This window comes from Varroa destructor, unplaced genomic scaffold (genome assembly GCF_002443255.2).
Source record: "Varroa destructor unplaced genomic scaffold, Vdes_3.0 BEIS01000007.1, whole genome shotgun sequence".
NCBI lineage: Eukaryota > Metazoa > Arthropoda > Arachnida > Mesostigmata > Varroidae > Varroa > Varroa destructor.
In genome coordinates this window covers 26,324,652-26,352,624 of record NW_019211460.1, presented here as the reverse complement: position 1 = coordinate 26,352,624, position 27,973 = coordinate 26,324,652, and the positions used below count along the sequence as shown (strand labels likewise).

General features: G+C 42.4%; 1 protein-coding gene across 2 annotated transcripts in view; it reads right to left on the bottom strand.

Moving 5' to 3' along the window:
- LOC111254949 (serine/threonine-protein kinase LMTK2-like) overlaps nucleotides 1–27,973 on the bottom strand; it is a 122,592-nt gene that overhangs the window by 68,564 nt on the left and 26,055 nt on the right. For both annotated transcript variants that reach the window (XM_086974760.1, XM_086974761.1), the window contains exon 3: nucleotides 22,014–22,434. In XM_086974760.1, coding sequence (XP_086830886.1) covers nucleotides 22,014–22,434 — 421 coding nt within the window. The remainder of the gene's footprint in view (nucleotides 1–22,013; nucleotides 22,435–27,973) is intronic.

Here is a 27,973-nt window from a genome sequence, read left to right as displayed (position 1 = left end):
CACTAAACGACCAACGGCGAAAGGCAACAATGAAAAGCAACGAAAGCGGTACGAATAACGAAGAAAAAAAAAAACAAAAACGCATAGGATTTTACCAGAATATTCTTTTTCCACTGCCAGTAGCAATCGCTGGCAATAAAAATACGCTGATAACACGACATGGGTCGGATGATAATGATAATGAGGATTACGTAATGATTATTCCATTACAGTTTAGAGAAATCGAATAACAAAACAAGCAAAGCTACCACACAGAGGGAGAGAAGCTTTATCGCCAGATGATCCCAGAGTAAAATAATAACAGTAGAAACGTAGGGTGGGTGGTTAGATGTATATTAAAAACAGGTTCGAAATAGAAATAGAAAAAAAATATATATATATATATTTATCAAGCCAAAATTGTAAAATGCGCGCAATAGCCTATTACACTGCTGGATGTTGTACCTATTATTTTTATCTAGTGCAATTATTGTTATCGTTATCATTGCCATTATATCCGCTCTATAATGCCCGTATTGCCAATGTTGCATGGCTATAAAAGTGGGCATTTTTTTAATTTTGCTGCCTTTGAAAATAGAGAGTGAGCACAGTTTGTTACTGCAGGCCAATGTTTTGATTTTTTAGTTGATTGCTACGAACGAACGCCGATGACGAAAGTAGCGACAATAATTTTCACAAAAACACCTAAACATATAGATGATTCAGTATCTATTGCTATAGCAATTTTTTTTTTCAGAAGCATAGAAAAACGTTTTACTCTATTTATTCATTAATTTCCCTTATATTTTATTTTGGCATATGCGTTTAACACAGACGAGATACCTTACCGCAAATGCCAGCTAAAATCGTTTTAGAATCTAATTGCCGTCACGAAATGTTTTCATGTTCTACATTTGTTCATTACTCGACACAAAGAAGAGTGTCTGATATTGTTATATGGAAAATATATACTTTCTGTGCTTTTTTTCCTTTTGACATTGTGGATCATCGCAAACTGACAATGGATTTTTTTTACCTTAGATTACCTTACATACACACTAGGCAGTAAATTCAATTTAAAAAATATCCGTAATGGTTCCAAGAGATTACTTCCCCGCCAGCGGCGTCCTCCATAGTGTAACTAATTTCTTCTCAGCGAAACAAAGTGTGGAAAATAAAGTTCTCGCTCAACCGGCCGCCATCGCAAAATGAAGCAGTAAAATGAGCCAAAAATTAAATCGAATACGTAAATCGTAAGAAGCTTATTCGTCTTAGTAACTGTTGTTGCTGCTCACGTCAAACGTACTAACGTCCAGAGGTAGAGACAGCAACGATCACCACAACGGCTGCCCTTGCCGATCATCATCTGGACCGCCCTAGGAAGTTTACGCAGACGTCATCATCCAGCGATTTGGTCCCTTCCCCTTGGTACGTTTCGCTTTCAAAGGCCAATTGACACTCCTAACCTAAAAGGCTTAGTGATAGAAACAGCCTCTGCTACTGCTGCCTGTAATGAAACAGTCAGCTCTGCTTCATCTAAAAATGTCTATCTCGGTTTGCTTGTGCTGGAATACGTGCGTGTGTTTGGATGATACATAATAACAATACTGAAGATGATGGCTACCATAAGGGAGCGATAAGCAGGACCGGTGGGAAAGCGGAAAGGAATCAAGATTAATTCTTTAAAATTTCTCCCATAGTTATACTGCGGTCATTATAGCGGCCCTGGCCAGACGGGCTCACTGTGAAGTAGTCGCTCTCACGTGAAACACCTCGTCGCGGTTCGTTCTGTTCCTTCCCCGTGGACCGAGTCCCACAGTCGTTATGTTATCTCTTGATCGGCTGGTTAAGATTCCAACCATCTTTGATCTGCTCGTACAAAAATAAGAACAGCAAAGTAGGTGCTGGTGGCAGGAGCTTGATGATGGATCAGAAACCACTTCGTTGGCTGGATCATCTTGGAGCTTTGGCCAGTCGCTGCAGCTCCGCAATAACAGCGTCAAGTAACGCCATTTTGAGTTCATGGTTGAAGAAGACAGCGGCTCCCGAGCGGTGTCAACTAAAGATAAGCTGAAGTTTCGTTCAATTCCCAGATATCCCCTGCCGTTGCTAGTGCCCTCCCCGCCTTTTTAAATCGACAAAACAGCCAAACAATGGCAGCTCGTCGGCGGGCGGCAATTTTTGCCAGCTTGTATTGTGAAAACGGAAAATGTAGATCGACACCCACTAAATAATACGGAAATTGCTAATATTTATATAGAATATATAGATAACAAACATCATTCGGGCCGTTCATAAATGGTTTCGAATTATCGGTTCCCATTTGGCTCGCTGAACATGCAAGAAACCAAAATTGGGTCTACATACAATAACAAGAGAGTTAATTGCAAATACAGTGAAAGGCTGGGGTCTGATAGGGTGTCGAGCCTCTGCTCAGCAGATATCATTGTAGAAGGCATGTCTGGATCAATGCAAATTTCAATACAGTAAGCTTTCTCAGCAAATTTTCATTTTTTAATGAATTTTTTTGAAAAATTCAAATCTTTTCACATTCGCCTTTTCCACCTTTTAACGTGGAGTGCCTTCATACGGTAGGCGTACGTAGACCGGCTTTGTTTAATTAAATCGACATAATTCCCCGTGCGGACAGTGGCGCCATTCGAATCGTGCCTCAACATGATGAACTGGGTTTCTGTGGCAGCGTCCATTCAATGAAATCATCAGTGATAGATTGTGACGACACATTTACTAAGGGTTCGGAGTAATTCTCAAACGACATTGTGTTGGAACCAGACAGAGCCTTAACTATCGAACACCAACCACATCGCTGTAAGCTTACATACGGCCATAATCTGCACACTCGAAATTCTACGCTTTATTTTCATCGATACATCTATGCATAGTTTTCAGAGTAACCATATATTACTCGTTGAGAACCTATCAAAAATTAAGCTTGCGAGATATCACTACACGCACATATAATGGCTTTAGCCAAAGCGACTTCAAAGTAGCAGTTAGAGGAGCTTCATTTTTATATGAAAATAGTTCACATATGTGCTATACCGTTTTGCTGCATTATCAGTTCGATTTCTACTGCAAACGTCTGGTTCAATTCAAACTTGTAGATGAACTGCGAGGAGAAGAAGACACCTAACGCTGCCTACCACCCTCTTGTAGATATTTCGTTGCAAACATCTGCATATAGTTGAATTGATAAATTGCGTTCCTACTGTTAATTAAGGCCAATCAATTTTCGCAGATGAATTTATATGGCTGAGCGCAGCGATCTGGGCTCGATAACGCTGAAAATTCCGACCAAACTAACCACATTTGTTGACTCTGCTTAAGAGCCTTTTTCCTTCGTAAATAGGATTAGGTAGCGCCGCGATTGAATCTGCTAGTGTCTCATCGTATCCAATACCGTTGACGATGATGGTGCGAGAAAAAAATACAGTCCAGAATGATTAATATTCCACTTATACTGGTCCATTGGCTGATGTATAACGAATCAATGATAGGAGAGATAGGATTGGACTCTTATTCATCGACGAGAGTAAAATAGTCTGTCTGCTTCAGCTTAATCGTTGTACTTGACCGGATAAAAGCAGAAGCAGAGGCTCAATCAGTTGCCATTTTTAGATCATTGGTCGTTTGCGTGCGTGCGTGCGTGCGTGCGTACGTACGTACGTACGTACGTATGTATGTTATGTACGTATATATTGCAAAAGCTGACAAACTAATCGATAATGCAGCGATACGTGTTTATGCCCGTATCGAATAGGCTGTCGGAGCTACTCAGTTAAACATTTATAAGGAACAATAGAAGCAAATGTGTTTAGATAGTTGCCAGCAATTATTTTTTGTTCATATCTTAGCCGCCATTCATCGACAATGAGCATGTCTACAGGTAAAAAAAATGTATTTCAGACCTAAAAAATGCACGAGTCTTACAGGTATTGGTTCGACGAGAGCAATCCGTCAATTTGTATAGTATTATGACAAGCAAAATTAACAAAAAGGTTTACTATAAGTTCATTGATTTAGCGCAGATCCGTGGATAGGTTGAATGAGCTGCTACGCATGCTTTTGTCCAATCTAATGCATCCATCTCCGTAATGGTGCCACATATGGTCAGCACAATATCCCTGATTAGAATTGATCTGATTTAGTTGACTGATCTAACCTGCATTAATGCCCTAAGGCCGCTAACAACCTCGTTCGACATCTCTCCCTCGTTAACTCAGTTTGTCGCTCTTCACTCGTAGTTTTATCATTCTCACTAATATGATAATATAATTAATTTATACAGATAAGCATTACAAGCACGCTGCTATATCATACTAATCACGAGTTATCATCATGGGATTATCACCCGGAAAAGATAGAAGAGCATCGACAAGCGTACTTCGATCTCTTCGTGTCCATATGTGTAAATCTGTACGTATCGGCAGCGACTAGATGAGCCGATTGTCTCTGTTACACTAACTTATCGTCAGCAATAGTTAAGTTGCCGTGCTTATATCAACTCATCAAGCCATCCAATATGGCCGCGCTGAAAGTAGAAACTTTCGCAGCAGTATAACAAATACCTGATTAACACATTACTGACGAACGACAGTTTCGAGCCTCGTTTGCGTGTCATTCTTTGTGTGAAGACACCGCGAAAACAAGAGCAATCGTTCGATGAAGAATGAGAACCCATTTATTGCGCAGCCGATTTGCCGATGCAAGGTTAGGGAAGCTAGTCGATCGCGTGGCACTCTTTACTGGACATACTGTGGTGCGATGGTAAGTACGCAGTGCAGTGTCAGCCTTGAAGGGAATGGGAAATTGGTGGCACCTACTATGCCAGTGAAGTTGAACTGAGTAGGATCTCATGGAGTCTTGTCACTCTGAGGATGAGAAAGGGATACAAACGTCCTTCACCGTTCTTGTAATGCTCGGAAAAAGGGATCCGAGTACATTCATCTATGTAACTCACAGTTCCCTAAACCTTCCTTAGCTCCCGCAGATAAATGCTTCCTCCGAAGGTCTTGGGTGGCCTTGGCTGCAAAGCGAAGTCAACTAATGCTTAGTCAGTCGTTATAACCCCTTCGCATAGAAACTGCCGACTGGACTCATCGACGTGACGCAGCACGCCTATCGCACCAAAGAACGTTGAAATTTATCTACCCGGAGTGTCGGCAGCAATATCCCGTATTTTTGGCCCCTTCCCGCTGATTGTGTTAGGATGTTGCTTCCTTCATAGCCTGTCTATACATATCGTAATAACTTATTGTATTACTACCCAGTTCGCGAAAGAGGCTCTTCGTTGTGTTTACTTAGGTATACTTCTGATATAATTAACATACCGAAACACACACAAACGTAAGCCGCGTATCATAGCGTAAACCGGCGATCTCTACGAAACTACGATAGCTGTAGCCGAAGAATTAGTATGCTAGCAGAGTCAATCAAAACATCATGACTAACCACTCATAGTACTCATCACACTGGGCCCACATCACACCTGTTGGCCAGCATTGTATCACGATTTACTTACTCACTGACCTGTTGGTGGTCAATTGTGTCTATTGTACGTAATCAATCATACAAGCGAACTCAAACAATCGAATGTTGGATAACACAACAGTAAATTAGAACGTAGATACGCACAACAAGCGTGTCAGCGCAAAGCTCGAGCCTTGTACTCAACCTTTTTTTCTGTCAGGCTAATCGTCTCTTTGTACGAATGTACAGGACTAGCAGCAGCAGCAGCAGCAGCAGCAACAAGTGAGACACGGAAAACTCGACTATAATAGTCACGGTCACAAAACGGTTACGTGCTACTCGTTCGCGTGACAGTCGAACACTAGGGACGCCTTGCCCAAACGATCTGACTATTTGTAGGTATCAAAACGGTCATCTGTAGCTGGATTTGTAAAGGGACTGCATTGAACCGACAGATCTGGTCACGTCCACCGTGAGTGTACGTTACTTCAATGCTAATTCCACCAGCAATGGTCGTCGTGCCGAGCACTGAAACTTATCACCAATGGTCACTTTGGCCGTTTAGATCTTTCGGACCGTTAGAAAGCCACATGTCAAACGTTGTCGCAGTGGCATCAAACTTTAGCCTATCGAAATGCCAGTGAAAATTGTCGTTGAATTATAGTAATAATAGCCTTGTCAAGAATCGGCCCTCGTTGATTGGAATATGTCTATAACACGCGTTCACGAATATAGCGGAGCAGGACCCCTATGTCAATTCGGTGAATCCAGTATATATAATGACCGGTATGATAGTCGAAACATCTTACCCTAGCGGTATGGATCGTTTCCGCATACAGATAGCAGATTTGGAGCCTTTGGGAATTAAATACAGTTCAAGAGATCACGACGAGGTACAGGTTCAATCATGGACATTCTGATAAATTTTGATGTACAAATCTCTTTTCGGGATTAATTACATTCAACCGCGAGCAGTTTGTTTAACTTTAGGTGGATAATTTATATCAAGCGCCGTATTTCGTGTAATGACGTATACAAACCGATAACAAAAACACCTACAAATATGTATATATTTCCAGAATATTCGAATTACGCGGGTAGCAGAACAAACACCGTACTCAACACTCGTGCGAAACAGGGCTGTCACCGGTGGACGAGCCAAGCACTCACACACGAGTATGGCGCGTACGTGTTTTGCAGAATGTGACTTTTCCGAGGGAACCGGTTTTTCGTCTAATCGTCGCATTCGTCTAAGTAAGGCTATCGCAGGCAAGAACCAACAATAGACAGTTCCCGAGGTACGAAACCACAATTCTATAAAAGAAATGCATGACCACATGGGTGATGTGAATCACGCCAGCGGCGATTATTACTATCTTGGCCACGTTCGACAATTTTTCCTAGCTATTCGGTAGGCCACTTCACATAGAAAATTTGCCGCTTTTCTTGATGTGCTGTTTGCGCAGTCCTCAACCGCGAACTGGTACCGATCATAAACGCGACTAGCGGTATTCTTGGCAGTATGTCCTAAAAGCGTTGAGTGAATGCACTGCGATAAGACCTCTAGGCAAAGTGGCCTGGCCGAGATACCTGCGACGGCTGGCAGGGCCGTTATGATGGTTCGAAAGTTCTCAGCACTGCGCAAGAGAACGAAAGGATAAAAGAGGTAGGTGCTACCCGAAGTGACGGCGGTTGCTGCTGATGGACATGGTCTCGTCGTGGTGGTACTAACACGCGACGCAGGCCACTACAGAATCGCTTTGGCTTGCCGGGTTAGGGCCAACGAGATCTTTGTTCAGGAGTCGTTTCGAAAAATAATAATCTCTTCGAGAATGCCTAAAGGTCTAGTCTCGTTTTACAATATGAAAAAAACATACATTTACTTTCATCTCACCACCCCGTCGCGCGAGTTCGGGCAGACAAGAGACAAGAGAGCTGTCTCTGATTCTTTGGCTGGCACAATGGTTCAAGTAGAAAATGTTTTGGAACATCTACCAACATTTAACTGTTGTCCTCAGCTAACTGGAATACAGTAATTGGCTTCACGGCAGGCAGAGTCTAATTTAGATCGCTTTTCAGTGCTTTCAGGCTGTCCTTCACAGGACCTTATCCATAGAAAACTATGGATATAATATTATTAGTGCTGGAACAAAAACATCCCGGCAAGCCATTTTTGCATTTGCAAAATGCAAAGGCAATTAAGAACTCTCTCTCTCTAAAAGTTCGGTAGCAAATAACTGTCGTTTTGGGAGTGTAAAAAAATGAGCAAAAATGCTAATTTGTGGTAGATGGATCAGTGAACGCTTCATTCAGCGTATTAGTTCCAGTTAAACAATTCGAACTTATTCTACGTTCAAATTTGGCTCTCGTACACTTTAACTTAACTGAGCCTAGTTTAATGGAATCGAACATAATAAGGACTCGAAAGTGATTCAGATAACTTCAACAGCAACTTTCTTTCTTCTAATGGTCAGCATAATTCTTTTATCTGCTTGCGACTGCACAGAAGCCCTTGGGTAACAGGGGGCATTTCAGGTTATGTCGCATTTAATTATTACTCTTAGCTTGACTGAGGCAGTAAAGTTAAGCTGCATTAATGAATCACATCTCACCCAGTCCTGCTATGCTGCCGTTGGCCTATGGCATTGGCTATTCATGGCAGGAAATTCCGGTTCGCGTTCACGAGAGTACGAAACCTGTACGAATTTTTCCCCCGTCTTCCGCTCCTCCACATCATGTTCCAGCAGTTGCCGTTTCCGTTAATCGCTTGGCGCAACGCTATTGAATAGAGATAGACGCATATTCTATTGTTGGATACCAACGTCAACCTAATGCAACAGGATAAGCCCAACAACAAAATGCCCACGTAATACCAGCAGCGACAGTGACAACATCAACATCAATATCAAAGCGAGGCCTAGTTTTTACTCGACTCATAGCGGTAACAGCAGGTAACGACTTCTAAACCTTTTTTTTTCTTGTTATCCGGTAGCTACTGCGATAATAACAATAGCAAATATTTCACTCCTGTCCCTATCCTCTGCTTCCTTGTCCCCTATTCGACTAGACTAGGGAGCCCTCACACACAACCTAACATTGTCGCTTGCAGGCTGCGGGCCTGGTTCACAATCCTTGCTTTTCGTTGCTACGGATTACTAGCATATGCTCCTTTGGCTTTCGTTACTACTGCTGGTACCAACTAATGTGATGAACTACTGATACGGATTCAGCCAAACCTATCAAACGTACCACTGCGACTTCCATCATTCTACGGCTGACTGCTGCCAACAGAATTAAGGAAACAAAGCCAAACAGCTTCAGTATTGAAATGTGACGAAAGTCCAGGACGTACTCTACTGTTTCTGTGAAGACACTATGCTACATATACTCGCATTATTACGCACTGTGCGTAAGAGGATCCTTCCCGATCGAGCGGGATGTGCCTATTCGATTTCTTTTCACAGAGCGCATCAAGCCATTCAGCAACCCTCGGCTTCCTTCGCCCCCACTGCTCGCAAAATGCCCTCCGATACGTCACGTAATGACATTCTGCGAGCTTCTGAAATATTCACAGATACCGCTAAAGGGAAAAAACTACCACTACGAGAAACTGCCACCAAGTGAAGGGCCTGACAACAGGAAAGCTCAATTTATACCAGTTGCACGTATGGGCTTGCACGTGACTTCAGAACAGAATAGAAATTGCAGCATTGAATTGTGCTGTACAGCTGAGGCCGTATTAGATACTAACGAGTGTTTTGTATGCTTAGGCACTAAATTTGAACGTTATCAAAATCAGGTGTTTTGAGTAGTGCGTGACACGTGCAATGTATTGTGCAGTCGCTGACAGTCATTCAGCGGGAAAACGGCATCGGGGACTCAGGGCCGTGCAATCCTCGATTCCAAGCACGCAAAACACGTACAAACTGATGTGGTTTTCTACTTGCGAATTTACTAATAAGGTTTATTGTTATTATTATGCTTTCGCCTCGACCTGGGAAATTTGAATTGAGCGAATGTGTTTTCATCATCGTGTTGTAATGACGGACCTTTGCCACAGCAGAGCGTGTTCATGTGATTTATAGATATAAGCTATAGCTATATTGATGTCTCTTTTAGCGCTTAGATATTTCGAGTTTTATTAGCTCTAGGTTAAGATATGACGCTGAAAGATTGACGTAGTCAAAGAAGATGGAGGGTAAGTTCAGATTACGTCACCAGGAAACACCGATACAAAACAAGAAGAACAGAGGTTTATCTGATTTCCTTTGTAAAAATGAAGATTGGCAAAGAAACGCATTCGAGCATTGCCCCTCGCGTCATGGAACAAACCAAAAAAACAAAAAAATTTCAATTAACGTAAAACGAATACAAACCACAGAAGCAGCTGCTCGCATAGGTGTTTCCCGAAAGGCAAACTTCATGTTGGCACTGCCATCATTACAAAATAACTTATTTAGGTAATCATTGTAATCACTATCTCAATTTTATATTCAGTACTATTTCGTCCCATTGTTGTGATATTATAGTTGATTTGGCCAAATCCTGTTGGGCTAGTCTGCGTTTATGTATACGCTTCACAAAGTACCACATTCCAATCCAATGTCTACTAGTACATTCCAGACCACTAGCAACAATCTGACATGAAAAGGGTAAATTCGGCCTACGCCTACCTGTACAGCATCATTACCATACACTGCGCTGAAGAGAGACACGGGCTTACAGAGTTGTTTTGTTGCCCCTCTTCACCTCTGATAGATAAAGAACAGGCAAGGCATGGATGTCCCGAGACATTGTGGTGCTGGGGTATGCTTTCAAATCCGTTCCATTGCCTCTTTTCAAGTACTCTCACTCTTTGGCAATCTTACGCCAAACACATCTGTAGAATGCTCTGTGGTGCAGCTCTGTTGCTATCGGCCTTGTTATCCACCTCTGTCTGCTTCGGGCGTGGGCTTGCTTCGGGAACGGATTACAGATAAGGGACCTGTTGTTAAAGGACGGAACGTTTTCGGAATCTATTTCAGAGGAAATACAACGGAGAAAGCGGCGCTTTGATTGAATATATGGAACGAAAGAATAAATAGTAAAGTTAACCAAAAGAAGTGCATGGCACATTTCGAATTGGGAATATTGGAACTTTCAGAAATTGCATAGCCGCGGAGGAAGTAAAAATTAGACTTATCATGTGCAAATCCGTGCTCTTGCCCAGGAATGATGCTTACTTTTTTGGCCACCTGTTTTATACGTCTATCGTGGTATTGATTCTGGTATCATATTTATACAATACCAGGTATATATATATATATATAAAAATTCGTAGCATACTATATCTGTGTACACATAACATAAAACAGAATAGTCATATACAACAAAAAAACATTGTAATTATTACTAAGATCTTTTGTATACTTTTGGTTGGATATGATTATTTGTTGACAAACCCGAAAAATCTAAAAGTTATTATCAAAAAAAACAGGTTTTAATTTAACGTAAGATTCTATCCCTAGTTCATTGTGACGACTATTAGTCTCGAATGAGCAAACCTCGTTGCAAAATCCAATGGATGATCTACATACGCAACGATGATCATTGATGGCCTTGCATAAATAAAGAATCTGTACCTGTGCATTACGTCTGTGTGAGAGAATATGGGACCATAAACAAATTCCGATGTGCGTTGGGCATGACGCGAATGGTCCACAAAACTAGATATCAAGATCGACTAGTTATGCTTTATTCTTTTAGCAGAATTGTCGATATCATTCAGACGCGTCCGTGCATCGACGGATATCCTCACAAAGCGGTTCTTAAAAGCCGCCGTGAAGAATTTCAGCGCTCAATGAAGTTTCCCTTGGCAACAGTGAAAGTCGACTTTTGAGTCATTTACTCTTGTCTGTTTCACTAGAGATCACAATCTGAAATCTTCCAGATAAAAGACTCCATGATGATCTAATGGCCTTTGCGATTGTCTCCGGAAGGATTCGGTAAACATGATTTCTCTTATTAGACCGTCAGTGACTGCTATTAATATGAAGTCAAAATCTGTTGAATCATCCATTAATGACATCGGCTGTGTCTGTTTGCGTCAAATCGCTGGTGACCCGCTAAAGCAGCTAAAATGTATAAGGCGCTGACTCGATTTCAATTTTGGAATCGGACGCTGTTCGGCAGGAATCCGCGAGTAGGTTTGAGCCGGTTCTCCCCTGTCTGCGACTCTTCGAAGGAACCCCGAACAAAACAGGCAAAGGACTAAAAAGCCCAAAGAAAAGCGCGTGCAAATCATTCGATAGCAGCGTTTCGCTGAAACTGTTAGCAAATCAACCTATTCTTTTTTATTGAGAAGTGTACGATTTAGTGCATCTAGCTTCTGCAGTTAAGAGCTCATCTTCACACAGCCTGCATAAGGGCTGATAACGGGCATAGGGAAGCAAGGCTGCAGTCAGGTCGAAGCCATAGAGAGAGAAATATATCGAAAAAAACGAACCTATAGAAAAAGACCTTTCAACCTTTGCTGTTAATGCTAGACGCTAATTTTGCAAGCGGCCTTTGAAATTATTAGAATATTGTTAAACGCAAACGAGCTCTAGGCAGCTGGTAGACGATAGGTCGATAGTCTCGTAGCTTTCTAGTGCATTTAGCTCACGTTACGAACAAAGAAATGAGGCGGTATGCACGCAGATTGAGCTAAAGGAGATTTGCTCTCTAATAAACATGGAACAAAGTATGGGATTATTATTTTTTATAAGACACAAATTACGGCGATGAATCCTGTACAATTAAGTCAGTCTTGCTAATAGTCTATTTTGATAACGATAACAATTTCTTCGATCTTCCTGCTTCTTACTTTGAGTACTATGTTAAGAGAACTGCCAATCGAATAGGTTTAATTTTAGGTGATACTGTATGAAAAAATCTATTGGCTCGTCGACGTTTGGCAACTGGTGTTCTGTAAACTATTTCCTTCAGCAGGAACATCGACAGCGGCCGCTCGATTTGTCTTAAGGACATTTCAGTTTGCCGTAATCGACATTAAGGCCACCGCTATCTATCACAGCGTTCTCCAGCGTTGACTTGCCTGTGTATTAACGCTATTGTCCATATGATCTTGTCGATTATAGCACATAGCTAACCAGTGCGCCGCGCTTGTTGGGCTTGTCATCTGATTACCTCTGCTTATTTCCGTTTACTTCGGCTGCCACTGCTACTATCGTCATTACAGTCATCTTTAGCATTCAATTGATCGTTTATTACGCTGGCACACGTATCGATCACTACGCGCGCCGGTTCGTGCCTACCAGTAACAATTCGTTACCGCTTCTTATTCCTAATGGGTCTAGCGACTACGGCGTTGGACGGCATCGGTTGCAATAAGACACACAAAATCGCCTGTTCGTGTAGAAGTATTGTATTATAGAACAAATTCTATTCGAGCTTCCAAAGGGGTGCAATGGGTTTAGCAGGCAGGTGGGGTCGAAGCTTTACCAGATAAAACTGGTCAGTGAACAAGCACCGTATGCCACACTCAAGTGCATAAGGTAGAAGTCATTTTGGCTGGACGGATCGCTGACGCACTTGTCGACAGGGTACTCAGGTGAGTATCCACGCATTTCCATTCGTCTGAACCGGTTGGGGATGGTGTCGGAGAGCTAATAGATGAGGCTTGATAACAGATGATAAAATATTCACCGTTAAATTATCACGAAAACTTTAGAGAAAGTTTCCCCTGATAAACGATGCGAAAGACCAAGTGGACTGAGACGTGCCCGGATGAAGTCAGGTCGATTAATTCGAATGCTCGTACTTCATAAGGCTTCATTAAAGCGCTGTCTTGTCAGCACTTTCATATAATCGGATGCAATAGACAGCCAAATGGATCAATTACGTATAAAGTTGGGCAAAAACAAAACTCGTGAATAACCCCAGTTACTCTAATACTAATTAATGCTAAGAGGCGGGTATTTAAATGAGCAAAAATGGTAGCGGAATGATCGGTCAAATGTGCATTTCTACTAGCAGGGTAACAGGGCATTTCGATAGCTCGTCTTTGTACGTATACGCCACTTCTGATCACTATACTTTAGGTCCGAACGAAGCGAAAATGGTATGCTATACCAATCACTAACTAGCGGCATAGTTCTGAGGCGAATCCTATCCTCTAATCGTAAAATATATAGGCTTAAGTGGGTCTATTCTTTATGTGCACACACTCAATGATCGCTATACCAACAGTACGTTTTTAATACCTCCATTTCACATCAGCATCAATGCCAATGTCGAAATTGGTTCTGGCGTCAGACTGCTACCTGTCGGTATCCCTAGCGGCTCGTCATTGCCATGTTGAAGTCACTGAGTAGTCGGAGAAATCCCGCTGAACAGATCAATGTATATGATGCTTCGACTCCTTTGCTTTGGCTGCCGTGCCCAACGTTCCACGCAACTTCTTCATTGAGGGCCGATAATTTCGTTGGCTGTCATAGTTAAATGATTCCTTGTTTGTGTAACAAACAATGTTTCCGACGGCCAGATCCTTGATAATCCTATATAAGATGACATCAGTAATACAATACACAAATCAAGAACCTGAGCTCCTGCCTTGTTCAGAGATAGCGTCATCGTGTCGCGAGTGAGCATTTACCTCATCTATTGCCATGTGGCCTACGATATCAAATTTGCCTTTCTGCTAATATCTGATCTCCCACGATACAATTCAATTTTTTTGTCAATACTGTTAAATTCCTATCCTGAGGGCATCACGCATTCAGATGTGATTCACTTGCTTGGAGGCTAGTTAATCTTTCACGTAAACTAATACATTTTTTAACCTCTTGCCGTTGTCCTTCGGTGTCGTGTACCTGTAGCCTGCCATAATAAATCTTGTGATATACGAGTCAAAAATTAGTTGAACACGATGCCAATATCAGCGATATTCCCTGCCCGTCGATTCCCTGTCAATTGTTCTGTATACGTATTCTTCGCCGCCACCCCACACCACTGACAACACAGCACCACCCCCTCCCACACTGCATAAGGGATTTCAAAGACGATCCTGTGTTCGTCTGCATTTCTTCCACCGCGCCGAAATATCGAGCTTGTTCCATTTCGTTTTTTGTTGCCTCGTGTTATTTATAGCATTCAGCTCTCGACTGGTTTACGCAGTGCGCATTCTGAACCGGCCATTTTCCGTGAACCCCCCGGCGGACGGAAAACTGATCACTTCGCTTGAGTAATCAGTTCTTCATTATGGAGAGAAGATGCGATTTCGAAATGTTGGGTAAGCTCTAACAGTGTTACTGCTGTTGTCGCTGCTGCTCGTGCAGGCGAAACTGTGCTGATTTGTCAACATTGAGCTGGCATAGACAAATCTTTTTTGCGATCATAGCTCTGCTTCGGGACACTTGCCTTTCCCCGCACCCTCCCGCGCCATATGCCCCTTTGCTATTGCCTGTAGTATGACTTTCCGTTTCGATCCAATGCTCAGATTTCATTGACAACAATAACGGCAGGTTATTTCGTCTGTTCTACATTTTTTTTTACGTAAGTATTTCATAAGTTAAAATAAAAGCAAAAAGCACAACATTTGCTAACCTACATAGTACGCACACCACTAATGATAGTGAACATTGAAATTTACCTCCTATCAGTGTTCAATTAACTCGGTGAAGTCCGCTAGGTCATCGAGCTGTTCCATATAGCAGCAGTGGGTAGATATTAAAACTAACGAGGACGACAAAAAAAAGAAACGTTCGTGTTGTCCTATTACGAAGGAGACAGGGAAGCGGCAATGTACAAGATAGAAGCCGCCAGAAAGCGTTCATTCAGATCACATTTCCCGTTTAGAGTAGTACTGTTTTCGGCTTGGAGTCGGCTGCCTGACGATACTTGAAGTCATCTCCCTCATTACCAATATCACTTTTGTTATCGTGTGACTGTTTATATAAGATTCATTGTAATTCGAATTACACTATATGCGACGGTGAGGCATGCAATGAGGATAGATGTAGCTCTCATTAGATGTTCGTATTTGCCTAGGCCAACTGAAGTGTGACTATTATTGGCCAAAAAAAAAAGCAGGATAGAAGGAAACTAAGCATAGGGAAATCATAACAGCATTCAGATTAAGTTGATGAGCGCACATTGCCGCTGTCTAGCTTTCGCAAGGATTAGATTGAGGTACAGGGTGACGCCTTCGCTCGATATAACACAGGGAACAATGGACAATGCATCGTTTCGGCTTCTTCACATAGAGATTATGCGACAGATATAACTACCGATGCGCGGAACAAAAGCTAAATATGGGGGCTTTTACAGCAGAAACGCTAAAGATGTCATCGGTAATGATCACATGTATGCGTATCTATTTTGTGTCAGATATGTAAGTATTTGCCCAAACAAGATTTCAGGGAAATCTGGCAGAAGTTAGACGATTTAAGTAAACCTAATCACACCAGCTCGTTCAGAGCTTTGAGAGTAACCTCGCAGTGTACAGTTGCTTCGGGAATATTTACTAAAGCTGTGTTATGTTTTCGTTGGTATCGATCTTTGTGGCACGATTAAATCATTGGCTCCCACACAACCAAATCACCAAAAACATTATAGAAATAATTCTTTATTAGATTATTTTATTATTAATACTATTAAATTATACAGGCACAATTAAACTTAAAACATTACTATAATAAAAAAAAAAAAGACGTTTTTGTTTCGTTAGCACAAATTACATAGTATCACGATTTTTGGGGACACGTGCGGAATTTGTTAAACAAAAAAAACAACAAAGTATAGCTGATAAAGTAGGTTCGGCATTTCTTTTACTGCTGGGTCTCAGGTAAGAATGGGTTTACAAGATTACAAGAAAGGTGAAAAAGCCAGGCTGACTTCATGAATTCGAATGGAAAACATCGAAGTGTGTGTGGTTGTTATATACAGATAAACACGTGTGCAAGGCTGCCAAAGAAAAATATGTGCTCGCTTTCTAGCCACTGTTGGTGTGGCTCTGGTATATATATCCTTACGAATTCTGTTTATGAAAGAACTCATTTTGAATTTCCATCTAGCGGCACTGACTTTACTGGCCTGTAGCGCCACCTACAGACAACTTGATAATAACTAATATATGGTGAATGTGACTCTAATGATTATGAACGGGAAATGTACCATATTCCCTGAAGACAACGACAAATTGTGCTTAACCAAAAAAACACTGCTACGGATATACGATGTCTCTAGGACAACAATGGAGCACTGGATTGTGTACCTTTAGTTGGGTACATCTATTGAGGCCTGAATTACTTGTCTCGTTTCAATAATATCAGTATTTATTATTTGAATATGATGAGACTATACAACAAAACAGGAGCTGCTAGGCTATCAATCGAATTATGAAGACTTCTCTGACTGCTGACGGCGTCCAATTGATTTTTAATATTACTATATTTTATGTCGACACGACCCATGCGCGTCTGCTGTACGTCGGCCCGACCGGTTTGAAGCTCCAACGTCGCTGAAGGCTCGCTTAGGAACAAATCCTCTAATAGCGCAATGGCAACGTATTTTCCTACCAAACACAGGAACATGCAATGGGGCGAGTATAAAAACAAAGAATAAGATAGAAACAATGACAGTGACATGAGCAACAATCGTCAGCTACTACGCGGAGTCGGGGCGCGGACTCCAGTAGCGTATGGTTCGTAAGCAATTAACCCAATCGCTGTTCCTGCTGTTTGGTAGGCACAGAAGCCCACTGCCGTACCATTTCATATTCATCAGCATTGTCGTCAACACCCTGCATGGCAGGACGTACACATCATAACGATGACACAGATAGAAATTGTCCACTTTCCAGTTCGCCCTTCGCCTCCAGTTAGAGAAATGGCGTAGCGCTAACAAGACAGGACAAGTAGGTACCGTCACATTGCCAGTGTGCGACACGATTGCTAGTTATAAATTTACTACGGCGAAGCACCCAGATAAATAAACGAGACGAAGCCAAGGTAAAAGCGATTTCATTGTCCTGCGACTTGCGCCCCTACCTAGGCCTTCCAGCCTGCCGCGTCGTCGTCGCTGTACTAAGACCTTTTTACGGTACGGTCGCGTATCAGACTTTGTTCGTCCTGTGGAAATGATTTACCGGAATCTGTACTGGACCGATTTCGACTGCGGGGCGCTTCATTGAAATACGTTATTTTGACTTCAGTTGACAGAGATGCTGAACCTCGCTGCCGTTGCGCGTCACACAACGATATAGTCAACAAAACCTTGTTTACGGTAGCATCATTACTGGACTCGCTTTTTGCCGCCCTTCTATTCCTATCTCGCTAGATCCCCTACATTGAGGAATGTCGCTAATTTCCATTCGGTCAGAAATCGCATGACGGCCATTTCTTTTAGTACCGTCATCTTCGATTTTTTTTCCTTTTGTTTCCTGCAACATCATCTTAAACATCAACAAGCGCAAGCCAAATAGCTGCCGGATGCTACTACCGTAACTCAAAATGTCTGCATTGCAGTAGATAACTATGATACTAGCGAATACACTTCGATAAAGTTGGATACGGTCTCGTATAATAGATGTATACAAGTAAATCAAGGTAAAAATAGCGTCAGCTGGGCGACGACGACAGCCTTGCCAACGTGGCAAACGTCCTGCTTGCTATGCAAAATTCTCGAAACCCAACCTGAACTGGCAACCCATAACGAGAATATCTCCACATACAAAGCCTACGACGACCGCTGCTAATTGAGGGTATGCTTACTATATTTATTAATCATACATACAATCACTACCGTCAATAACAATAGTAATTTATAATAAAGTATATTGGTGTCAAATATATCGCGATCCAATGGCAATCCTTTCGCAGCCTGAGCGGCCGTCGTATTCTCGCGCCTTCGCTCCAACTTCGAACAGATGCGACATGGCGAACCTTACCTTGTCGAAGATAAGGCTATACTTTCGAAGTACTGAATTGAAAAAACAATTTTCTGCTTTAATACCTACTCAATCATTCGATTTGTCCAAAGAAGAGATTTTTGTCGAACAACTTAACAGGGCCAATACCAACACGAAGCAGTGATGGCAGAGTACAGTAAAATGACTCAATCTAGAAACGTATTGTTGAAAAGGCGAAATGTCTCCAATGCTTCGTTCCGATAATGAATCCTTGTTTTGTAATCTCACTGTATGATAATATATGAACCTCAAGTTTCCGTCGTGTATGGCTACGCGAGCGCCATAGCCGTCACGTAAGATTTTGGAGCTGTTAATAGCCCGGAATTATTTGTATTTTCGTACACATACGGCAATAAAGTTCTTCAGCTTCTGTTAAAGACGAAGAAAATAGACACCTCATATCGCTGTAGATGAAACGTACGTTTGTCGATGATTTGATAGATTTTCGTAGATTTTCATGCAAACAAAGCACCGTTTCAGATTTGAATAGAATTGGACTTCAGTAATCTTCGCACCCTGCTAATCTGTAACACGAGTCTATGATTAGGAAGGTAAAGATGAATGTTTCAAGCAAAGGCTTCCGGCTCGTGATTTAATCGCGTTTATTTATTAACAAAATTGTGATGGGCCGATCATTGGCTGTGCTCAAGCCCTTTAACCGAACATTTATTTATGCAAACCGTATGCGGAATCTGAACAGCATTCGCTTCCATCTAAATAGTAAATGGTTCACAACGAGTCGTAGCGTTCAAAGCCCTAACGGCTAGCGGATCGAGGTTAAATTTACCCCAGAGCTGATGTATAAAGGCTCATTGCACTGCGTTCAACATCCGCGCACCCAACGAGTTTGGCAGCGACGATTCTGTTACACTTAACGTCTACCGTTTATTTCAGATACCCGCAGCCATATGAACATTCATTCACTAACAAATCTCTCTTCTTGCTTTACTTTATCAACCCATTGTGTGTCCGCCTAGTTCGTTATAAATACGAGTTTTGTTAGAGTTGCTGTCATATCCTACGCTCTGAACGCTCTATCTGCAATAGAGAGAAAGGCCATGCCATGAAAAACCGACGCTTTTATTAGTACAGGTAGCGCTATCATTCGTTGCCTCCTTTGCTACGGTACAAATTAATGGAAACACCTGAACATCTTGGAATGATAACTTCAAATCGATCCATCATCTTCCTCCCCCCCACCCAATATCGATCGAATAAAAGATATGACCTTGAGAGTGGGGCGGGAAATTTGAACGAGGAATGTTCAGTAAACTAGTGTTAATTACCAAACACTGACTAAATGACACTTGTTTTTTTTTACACTTCTATCTATGTAGGCTATTGAGAGCGCCGCAGACGAGCTTTATGGTAAAACAATATGTTGCATTTGTTTTTTATTGACCCACGAAAGCCAGTGGAACGTTAACGCGCTCAGCTGACTTGGGCCTTTACACTGATGAACCAATAGAACGATAGCGAAAATAGCTGGCCGCATAATGCTAAATTTGATAAATTAGACTCACCGGTTGGATCTACCACAGATTGGAATAAATAGTAAAAATTTATTGGTCAGTGCTGTATATCGATTGGTGTTAATGTGAGCTTTTCTATTCGCACCATCTATTCAGATATTTCAACGTACCCTCTCAGACAAAATAGTTGCTCATAGGACATACATCTGAGCAAGTATATTTAGAGAACAAACAGTATCATGTAGGTAGGGGGAATTCCGCCAAGCTTCTCTATGTTACTTTAACGGCAGGTTCGATGGAACGCTCGGTCAGACACACGACGACCCAGTGGCTGTAAGGTGCTCCAGGATACATAGTGGTGGAAAAGACAGCAGTAACTTATAAAAACACGTGGAATGAATTTTTTAGAATATTAGGTGGCCTGTGGAGTTCCGCAAGCGTTCTGAAGGAACGCTGAGTGACAGCGACTGGCTTTGATTGCATACCGGTATTGTGCTACGAAAAAGGTCGATAGTTTGGCGACGGTTTAAGCAAAACTCAGGCGTCCGAATAAAGAACGAGTAGAAAAAACAGCTTATTTCATTAGCTGATGCCAACGCCACTGTCGCTGCTAGCGCCGACAGAAATAGTTATTTCACTGATGCCAGCAGTTAGATGTCTATAGTATTAGAAGTTAGGTATAGCAATAGCAAAGACCCGCTGACCGAATCGCCGGCTTTCGCGTTTGTTGCGTTAACAGATCGAGTGAGTGACAGAGGGCGAAAGATGCCGTTGAAGAGATGGGACCCAGCCGACGGGGGTGATGGATGATGACATCTGCTGTTGCACTGACACCATTGGACGCGACGCAGACGTAGGGGCAATGAAAAAAACAACTCAATTGTTGTCCATGATTTCAGCATTTCACGTTCACCCGGACACGAATGTCTATTGTCTGTGGACTGAAACGGAGTAACTGGACGACGGCAGCGACTGGAACTTTGAAATAGGCTACCAGGCGAGCTAGATTTCTTTAATTATGGCACCTGTTCCGGATAGAGTTTACTAGACAAAACGTAATTTTCACCTTTTTAAGTGGAGGGTAAAAAAAGAAAATTTCCAAGTAAAAAAGTAAACCATAACTACAGTCAAAGTGATTTAATTGTCTCTGCCAGATAATTATAACTAATGCACATTATATTATGACTGCCATCGTTCTCACTATCGCGACTGATACTAAGCGTTGTTTCGGATTTATTACTACTGTCCAAAAAAGTTGGACAAATAAAAAGACGCGCAGGGGTAAATGAATTAGAAAAGCAGATAGCAGTGCGAAGCACAACCCGACTAGCGCAAGCAATGAGGCACATTTTCGCTAGTCCCCACACACCCTATATTGAATTCACCCAGATAGTGTCTCTGGGATTAAGCGAAAGAACTGGACTGGGGACTGTTCTACAGCGACAGTTCCAGTGACAGAAAATGGCTCGTGTCAACGTTTCGTACCGTCTACGACCCTCTGGGTAACTATTAGAAAGGAATCGTTTTCACGGCCAACGATGTAAGCAAGCAAATGTTAGCGCGTGTGACTGAATGGAGCAGAATAGAAATATATCGTAAAACATTGTTGAAGTAACCGACGAAGCGACAAAGACTCTAAAAAAGATACACCGTAAAAGATAGCCAGGCGTACAACTATCATTCACTCAGACGCCGTAACCCAGCCCTCAAGTGGGGTCATTCATGTGTTGTAGCAGTTGGGTCAATTTGAAGCCATTACGGCCCGTTTGTTCAACCTCTTAGTCAAATAGTGCCTTGGACCAATCCTGCAGTGCCGGCCGTGTCACGATTACCACCCGATCTCCTTGTAGCATTGTCGCTAAGGTAGAGAGTGTGGATTTTCTGGTACGAATGCTCGTTTCGAATGATGCGAACTATCATTAGTGGTGAAACAGTCCAACCTTTATAGGTGACTTAATTTTGACGGTGCCATTATTTCGTCACCACCTTAAAGTTACATCGTCGGCTGCATATTTGCGAACAAGACATGATGAGCGCCGGCGGTGTTAACCCATTTTTTTGTATGTGAAATTGCCGAATATCGCAAACATGCAGGCTATGACGACCGTGCTTGTCCTACTCACCGAACCAGTTGGATTTCTTGTCTGATGGCTCAGCTCTCTGCGCGAAATAGGCTGGCCGCAGCGCCGTCATATTCTGGTTGAGACTGACACGCTGCACCTCGTGCGAGGTTCTTCTGCCCTTTTCGTCCTCTAGCGATGACCCTTTATTACCTCTGCTGTTGACGGAGGTACTTTTGCCATTGGCAGACGACACCCTCGAATAGATTTTTGGCAGAGGCTCAAAACACACCTCATGATCGCCGCATAGGCCGGCTACGTCAAGGGAAAGCGGTGGGGCTGAATGAGGGAAGAGTGTCAGCTCGGAGGGACACGACGACGGACTGCTTCCACTATGCTGAGCGTAGGCAGCACCTCCAGGCGTAGGATCACTGACGCAGCTTCCACTGGATACCACAAGTCGCTTCTTCGTGCCGAAAAGGCGCTGAAAATTTGCGGAAAAAATGGAAGCAGACACACAAACAGGGTTGGGCGAGATATGTTAATCCATGAATAGCCAAGCATGTTCTGTAAGAACTGTGGGCTGACGTGGGAGATGCGAGCTAAGAAAATGAAGTAAAAATAAAAATAATACCTGACTATATCTAGTAAGGGTACGATCTGTCTGTAATGATATCCCACTGATAAAATTAAATGATAAAAATCTTCGAGCGTCTATCGGGTAGCTATGCATCTTTAACTTACTCATAAATTTAGAAACCCATCTAGAAACACTACCTTGGTTCGAATAAATAGAACGAATATATGTCAAATATCTTTCGTATTTCGAAGCCTCTCAAGTCTACTTATTTGGCGGTAAAAATTCATATGGTTCAAATTTTTTCTACTACCAAAACAAAGCAGACGTACTATTGACTAATCATTACCACTAGATAGACGTAGTATTGCATTCGCTTAAAAGCTGCATTGGACTAGCAATATCTAAATACAAAATATTTAGTTTTGTTAAAACTATCTATTAATTTTCTATTTGCTTGTTTCCTCACGTAATCACACCTTAAGCTAGCGACTCCTACTTGCTTCAGCCAGAAATGTTCATATACCTTCTTGATAAGGCTCGTTGTTAATAGAGGTACGCTAAATGTTACACAGTGTCTTTATCGCCTCCGGTTAGTTCCTGCTTTTCATTCCTCCTGGGAAATAATAATAATAACTATTATGTATATTGATCCAGTCAATCATTTATACGTCACGTGTTGCAGACGCGCATCCAGGGAACTAGGCCAAAGGCATCAGGACCAAGCACAACTCGTCTCTCGGGGGAGGCACAGCTAGCGCTGCGCTTCAGTTACAACGGGCGAAACTTTGTTCCGTCTCCTCCTTCTTCTGGGCTTTTTTTTTACAATTATTCCATGGAATCACTAACAGATAGCGGTAAGTGGCTTTGCCTTTTAGCGGTTGTGGTATGCTCTAGTAGACTGCGTGAGCCAGGTCGTTATAGTCCTCTGTCGAACCTCTTGGTCCCTTCTCCATCTTTTTTTCTTCTATCTTTTGACACTTCCGTACATTTACTTCAGCGACTTTGGCACTTCTAAGCCCAAATACGATGTGACCCTACATCGCCGTATCTTACTATACAACTGAATCCGCCGCACGGAGTGTTAATCGTAGGAAAGACACTTCGATGAAGCATACCATTTAGTAGTCTTGGGTTGGTCTGCACAGACTGCCTGAGTTCAATCGTACGATCCCGCCAACACAGAACCAGTTATTCAGATGTCTTAACGTCTTTATTACGAAAACTCAAGGTAATAAAGACGATTTATTTTCTGCACTGTTGGGTAATCAAGTAAAACAAATGTACGATGCACATGGGTGGTTAAAAGAACCACAGACAAGAAGTCGGACTAGGAACAGCGTCGGAATTGTGGTCCTGTGTGATCTTAGCATTACATAAAACAACTTGTATCGGCCCAATTTACAGTCTCTTACTGCATTTTTTAAACTAAACATATCTTTTAATAGAATACTTGGTATGAAACCGTCGTTTCGAAAGCTCTCATACCGCGACAAAGTGTAGAAGTTATGTTAGCAAATATTACCCCAGTAGCCTCTTGAGGACGAAATTACCTAGTGTATTTATTCGAATAATATAAGAGCATGATTCCTCATCGAATTCGCGAATTTGGATTCGTTTAAAGTCAGCAATGTTCTGTAATTGGCTGGAGCGTCAGCTAGTGTTTTAAAAGAGCATTAGCAGTGGCAGCAATCAAAGGCGGCCTGGGCGATGCTAATCAACTTCAGCGCGGGTAGACCTTACCGTGGAGAGTACAGCGAATACGTCGAAACAATCACAGATCTGCGCCCACAAGAGCATTCCCCTATCAGCCATTGGCAATTTACGATGCAACCCAGTTGACCCTTCACAGAATCAACGTTTTTATGGGCACTTCCATAGGTGAGCCCTAGAGACATAGGAGAATTATGTGAGACACTTGCACAAAACTAAAATGCCAGCCACTAAGGCAGGTAGCGCGACCTAACGATGGACCAACTAGCTGCCGGTTATTCCTCTTTAAAGCCCAAAATACTCGCTGAACAGATCTGCCAATCAAAACTGAACAAAAGGGTAGAATTTAGGTTTTAGCGAGGGTGTTTGATCAGATGAAGCGATGTGTTAAACAATTGAGCGAATTCGATTAAGTTCTAGGTCTCTGTGCTGACCTACTCATAACAGCAGGTCACAGCCTGTCACCGAAACAAAGCGTTAACGCCGAGGGTCTCTTAGCAATAATGGAGACGGAGAATAGACGGAGCTAGACGGTGTCCGGGATGCTACACTCGATGTCGAGACAGTCTAACGTACCCACTGCTTCTAACTGGTTTTCGAACGCGCGGCCAGTCATGAGACTCAGTCACGTCTACTGCCGACAGAGCCAAGTGGCTATCGCTTACGCTGTTGCAATCTTAATCATTGGAACCGATATATATATATATATATTGAAGAGGTAAAATCTAATAGCAGCAAGTAACACGTCGCTCGCGTGCGGGTATCCAGCGTCTACTGGTTGCACGCAGAGAGTTTCACAATGGTCAGAGCAGTCTCATACCTTTACAAGGGTCCAAAGGAGCTAAAGTGCTGCTATCATTGTAGCAGTAACACTGCATTTAGGACTCCTACTACGACCGTTCCTGTTGTGATTTCCAGTGCCGATCGCCCGATGAAGCGCGAAAATCAGACAGAATCTATGCCTGTAGAAAACCTATCCGAGAGCTATTTGGGTAGCCCTATTAGGCTTTTCATTGCGAACGGGAGTGGATAAACGTGCTTGCTTTGCACTTGCTGGTAAACACTGTTCGAGAACGGGACGCATATCGGTATCAAAAATATATGTACTATCCATAGTCCATATGAATATCAGCATAATCACAATGCATCGGTTTTTTAAAGTTCATGTACACCATATTTCCCAACAGAATTTTTTTTCGTGGTACTTAGCACTGATAGTCGTCTCAGTTGAAACAGTTAGCTTGAGTGCCTGTCAAAAGCTATAAACACAATTCCAAAATATTGTGTAGCAGAGCCAGCTACACCACGTAGTTTGTCCTAAGGTGTTTCGACTTATGACGCTAGCATTTTCCTAAAAAATCACTGACCATAGTCAGGTTATAGGCTAGGTAAAAACTCTACTCGTAACGGCCTGTTCGAAGAGAGGTAGAATATGGTATGGATTCGAATCCGGGGGTCGACATGCCTCATTCTGTTGGGCCCCACCAAGGTTGTCTGGTATAATTTGAAATACGGTTCCGTATGTGAAATTCTACATTTTTAAACTGACAGTATTGTTTTTTTTTTAGCTCTCCATTGTATATACGTATACAAGTCGGGTTAAAGGTTAATAATGGCGGTACATTGGGAATGTTCAAATATTCCCGAAGGTTGATTTCTGTTTACTATGGGACTGCTTGTGCAACACGCAATAAGGGCACGACTCAGCATGATATTACTCTTTTTCTCTTCGAAAAAGAGGATGATCGGTTATCACAGCAGAGAAGTCGATCAATTTTATCCCAGATGTGAGCTTCCATGATGCTTATGATAGCAGTACGACCCAAATCATGCCAAACATTTTCTAATACTCTGTAATATAACAATAGCGACAACCTCGATGATATAGGAGCAATTTGAAACAAAGTACGTTTTCGAGTAAGATAGAAGCACTCAGCACGCCATCACCACGTTACGCCACTAGACTCGTAGACAATACTCGCAAGGTCTCAGCAGTGATTCACAGTTAATTATGCAGGTTAGCTGTTCTTCGAATACATAGAACTTGTACACGGTATATCGAGCCGACAGCGGTAAAGGATGCCGACTATTAGGTCGTTGTACGCAGTGCTGCTGGCTTCCAAACCTGTGACTGAACAGAAACCACCGAAGACCGAATGTCATCGCTTTTGTATACTCTATTCGGTATAATGGTTCAAGCCATAGAAGGTGACACGGGACGCAAATCACAACTTGAGTACCCTGAACTTTCTCTAATCAATGACTGTCCCGCGACCAACTTTTTTGAAGAAAGCAATACGCAGTGATAAGTGCGTTAATGACGGAAATCGATTGGCAACTAGGTATTTTTAATTACCCTTTTTTTTAAAGATAGCGCAGACATTTTTTTACGAAGTGCCAGCTTTTCTGACGACCTGGGCGAAGTACTACTAAGTTCAACGCAACGGGAACGGTAAGCCACCACAGTGCCTATTGTGCTTTTCCTGACACAACTATCTTATGTTTATTATTTGCAAGAAATAGCATGTCCATCTTGTCGCAATGATGTTGCTATCATCATCATCAGGCTAACTGTTAGCCAGAATAACGTGGATTCGTTCTATCGTATAAACATCATCGATCGTTTACCGACATCCTTATCCTTTATTCTCCCTCTCTGCTCACGTTTTCCTTTTAGAGTATAAGGACCTCGTCGTCCTGTTCGCTTCTTTTGCAAGCTGCAGATATTGACGCCCCCGAACCCCTCCTATAGACGCTCATTCTTTGCAAGCTGATTATGCGTTGCTACCTGCTCCCGCCTCCAAGCGGAGAACACAAAAGGCGAGTCACGTGTAGCGCGGCGCGTACGTCACACGTCCACTGAATGTAACATCGACTGCTGTAAATCTGTGCCGTCAGAAAAAGAGAGCTGAGCTGAGCTGAGCTAAGCTTTGACCACCTCCTGGGCATCCGTAAACCCCTCTGCGTTAGCCAGTGCTCAAAATTATAAGCGAGCACGTTTTTCCCCATTCCGTGAGCGGTGTCCGGGTCCTCGGTTCCGCATCGTCTACTTAGCAGATTTAACCTATTCACGTGGCGCACGAGACGGAGACGAATTTATTGTGCTACTCAATTTTCGTTCTAGGAAAAAGATAAAAGCATAACGAACCTAAATCGCCTAAAATCGCGGGTCCGTACCAAAAAGACTTTATTTAACCGTCTTTTTCTGTCACTCGCTTGAATAATTAGTCATCTATCGATTAAGTGGATAAGATAATTAGTAGAAAATACATCTCGCGTTGCGGGTAGCAGCTTCTAGAATAGATGACTTCATTGGAAGCGCAGTCTTTTCACGCGAAAACATTAGGCTATCCCAGGGAAGATCATTTTGAACTCGCGTTACCTTTCCAAGATGCTTGTTCGACCACAATAGGTTGAAATAGCCGAAAGAAGCCTATAATCTATAATACAGCGGAGATAATCAATACAGATTGAAGTAATTAATACAGCATCTGGAGCATCGGGACTCCTTACTACAGAGGTCAGTTTTGCTTGTAATGTTTGTGGTAGTGATTTATTCGGGTCTTACGTCCTGTGAAGATATGTTCATTTTAGCAGTAGCAATAATAGTAACAGTGATAATAACCTAGCAGCAACGCTTTTCTGTCCAGTTGCTATAGTAAAGAAAACCAATTAATAAGATAGTCCTCGTAACACTCTGGATACTGGTCCAGCAGACTTAACCGCACATTGG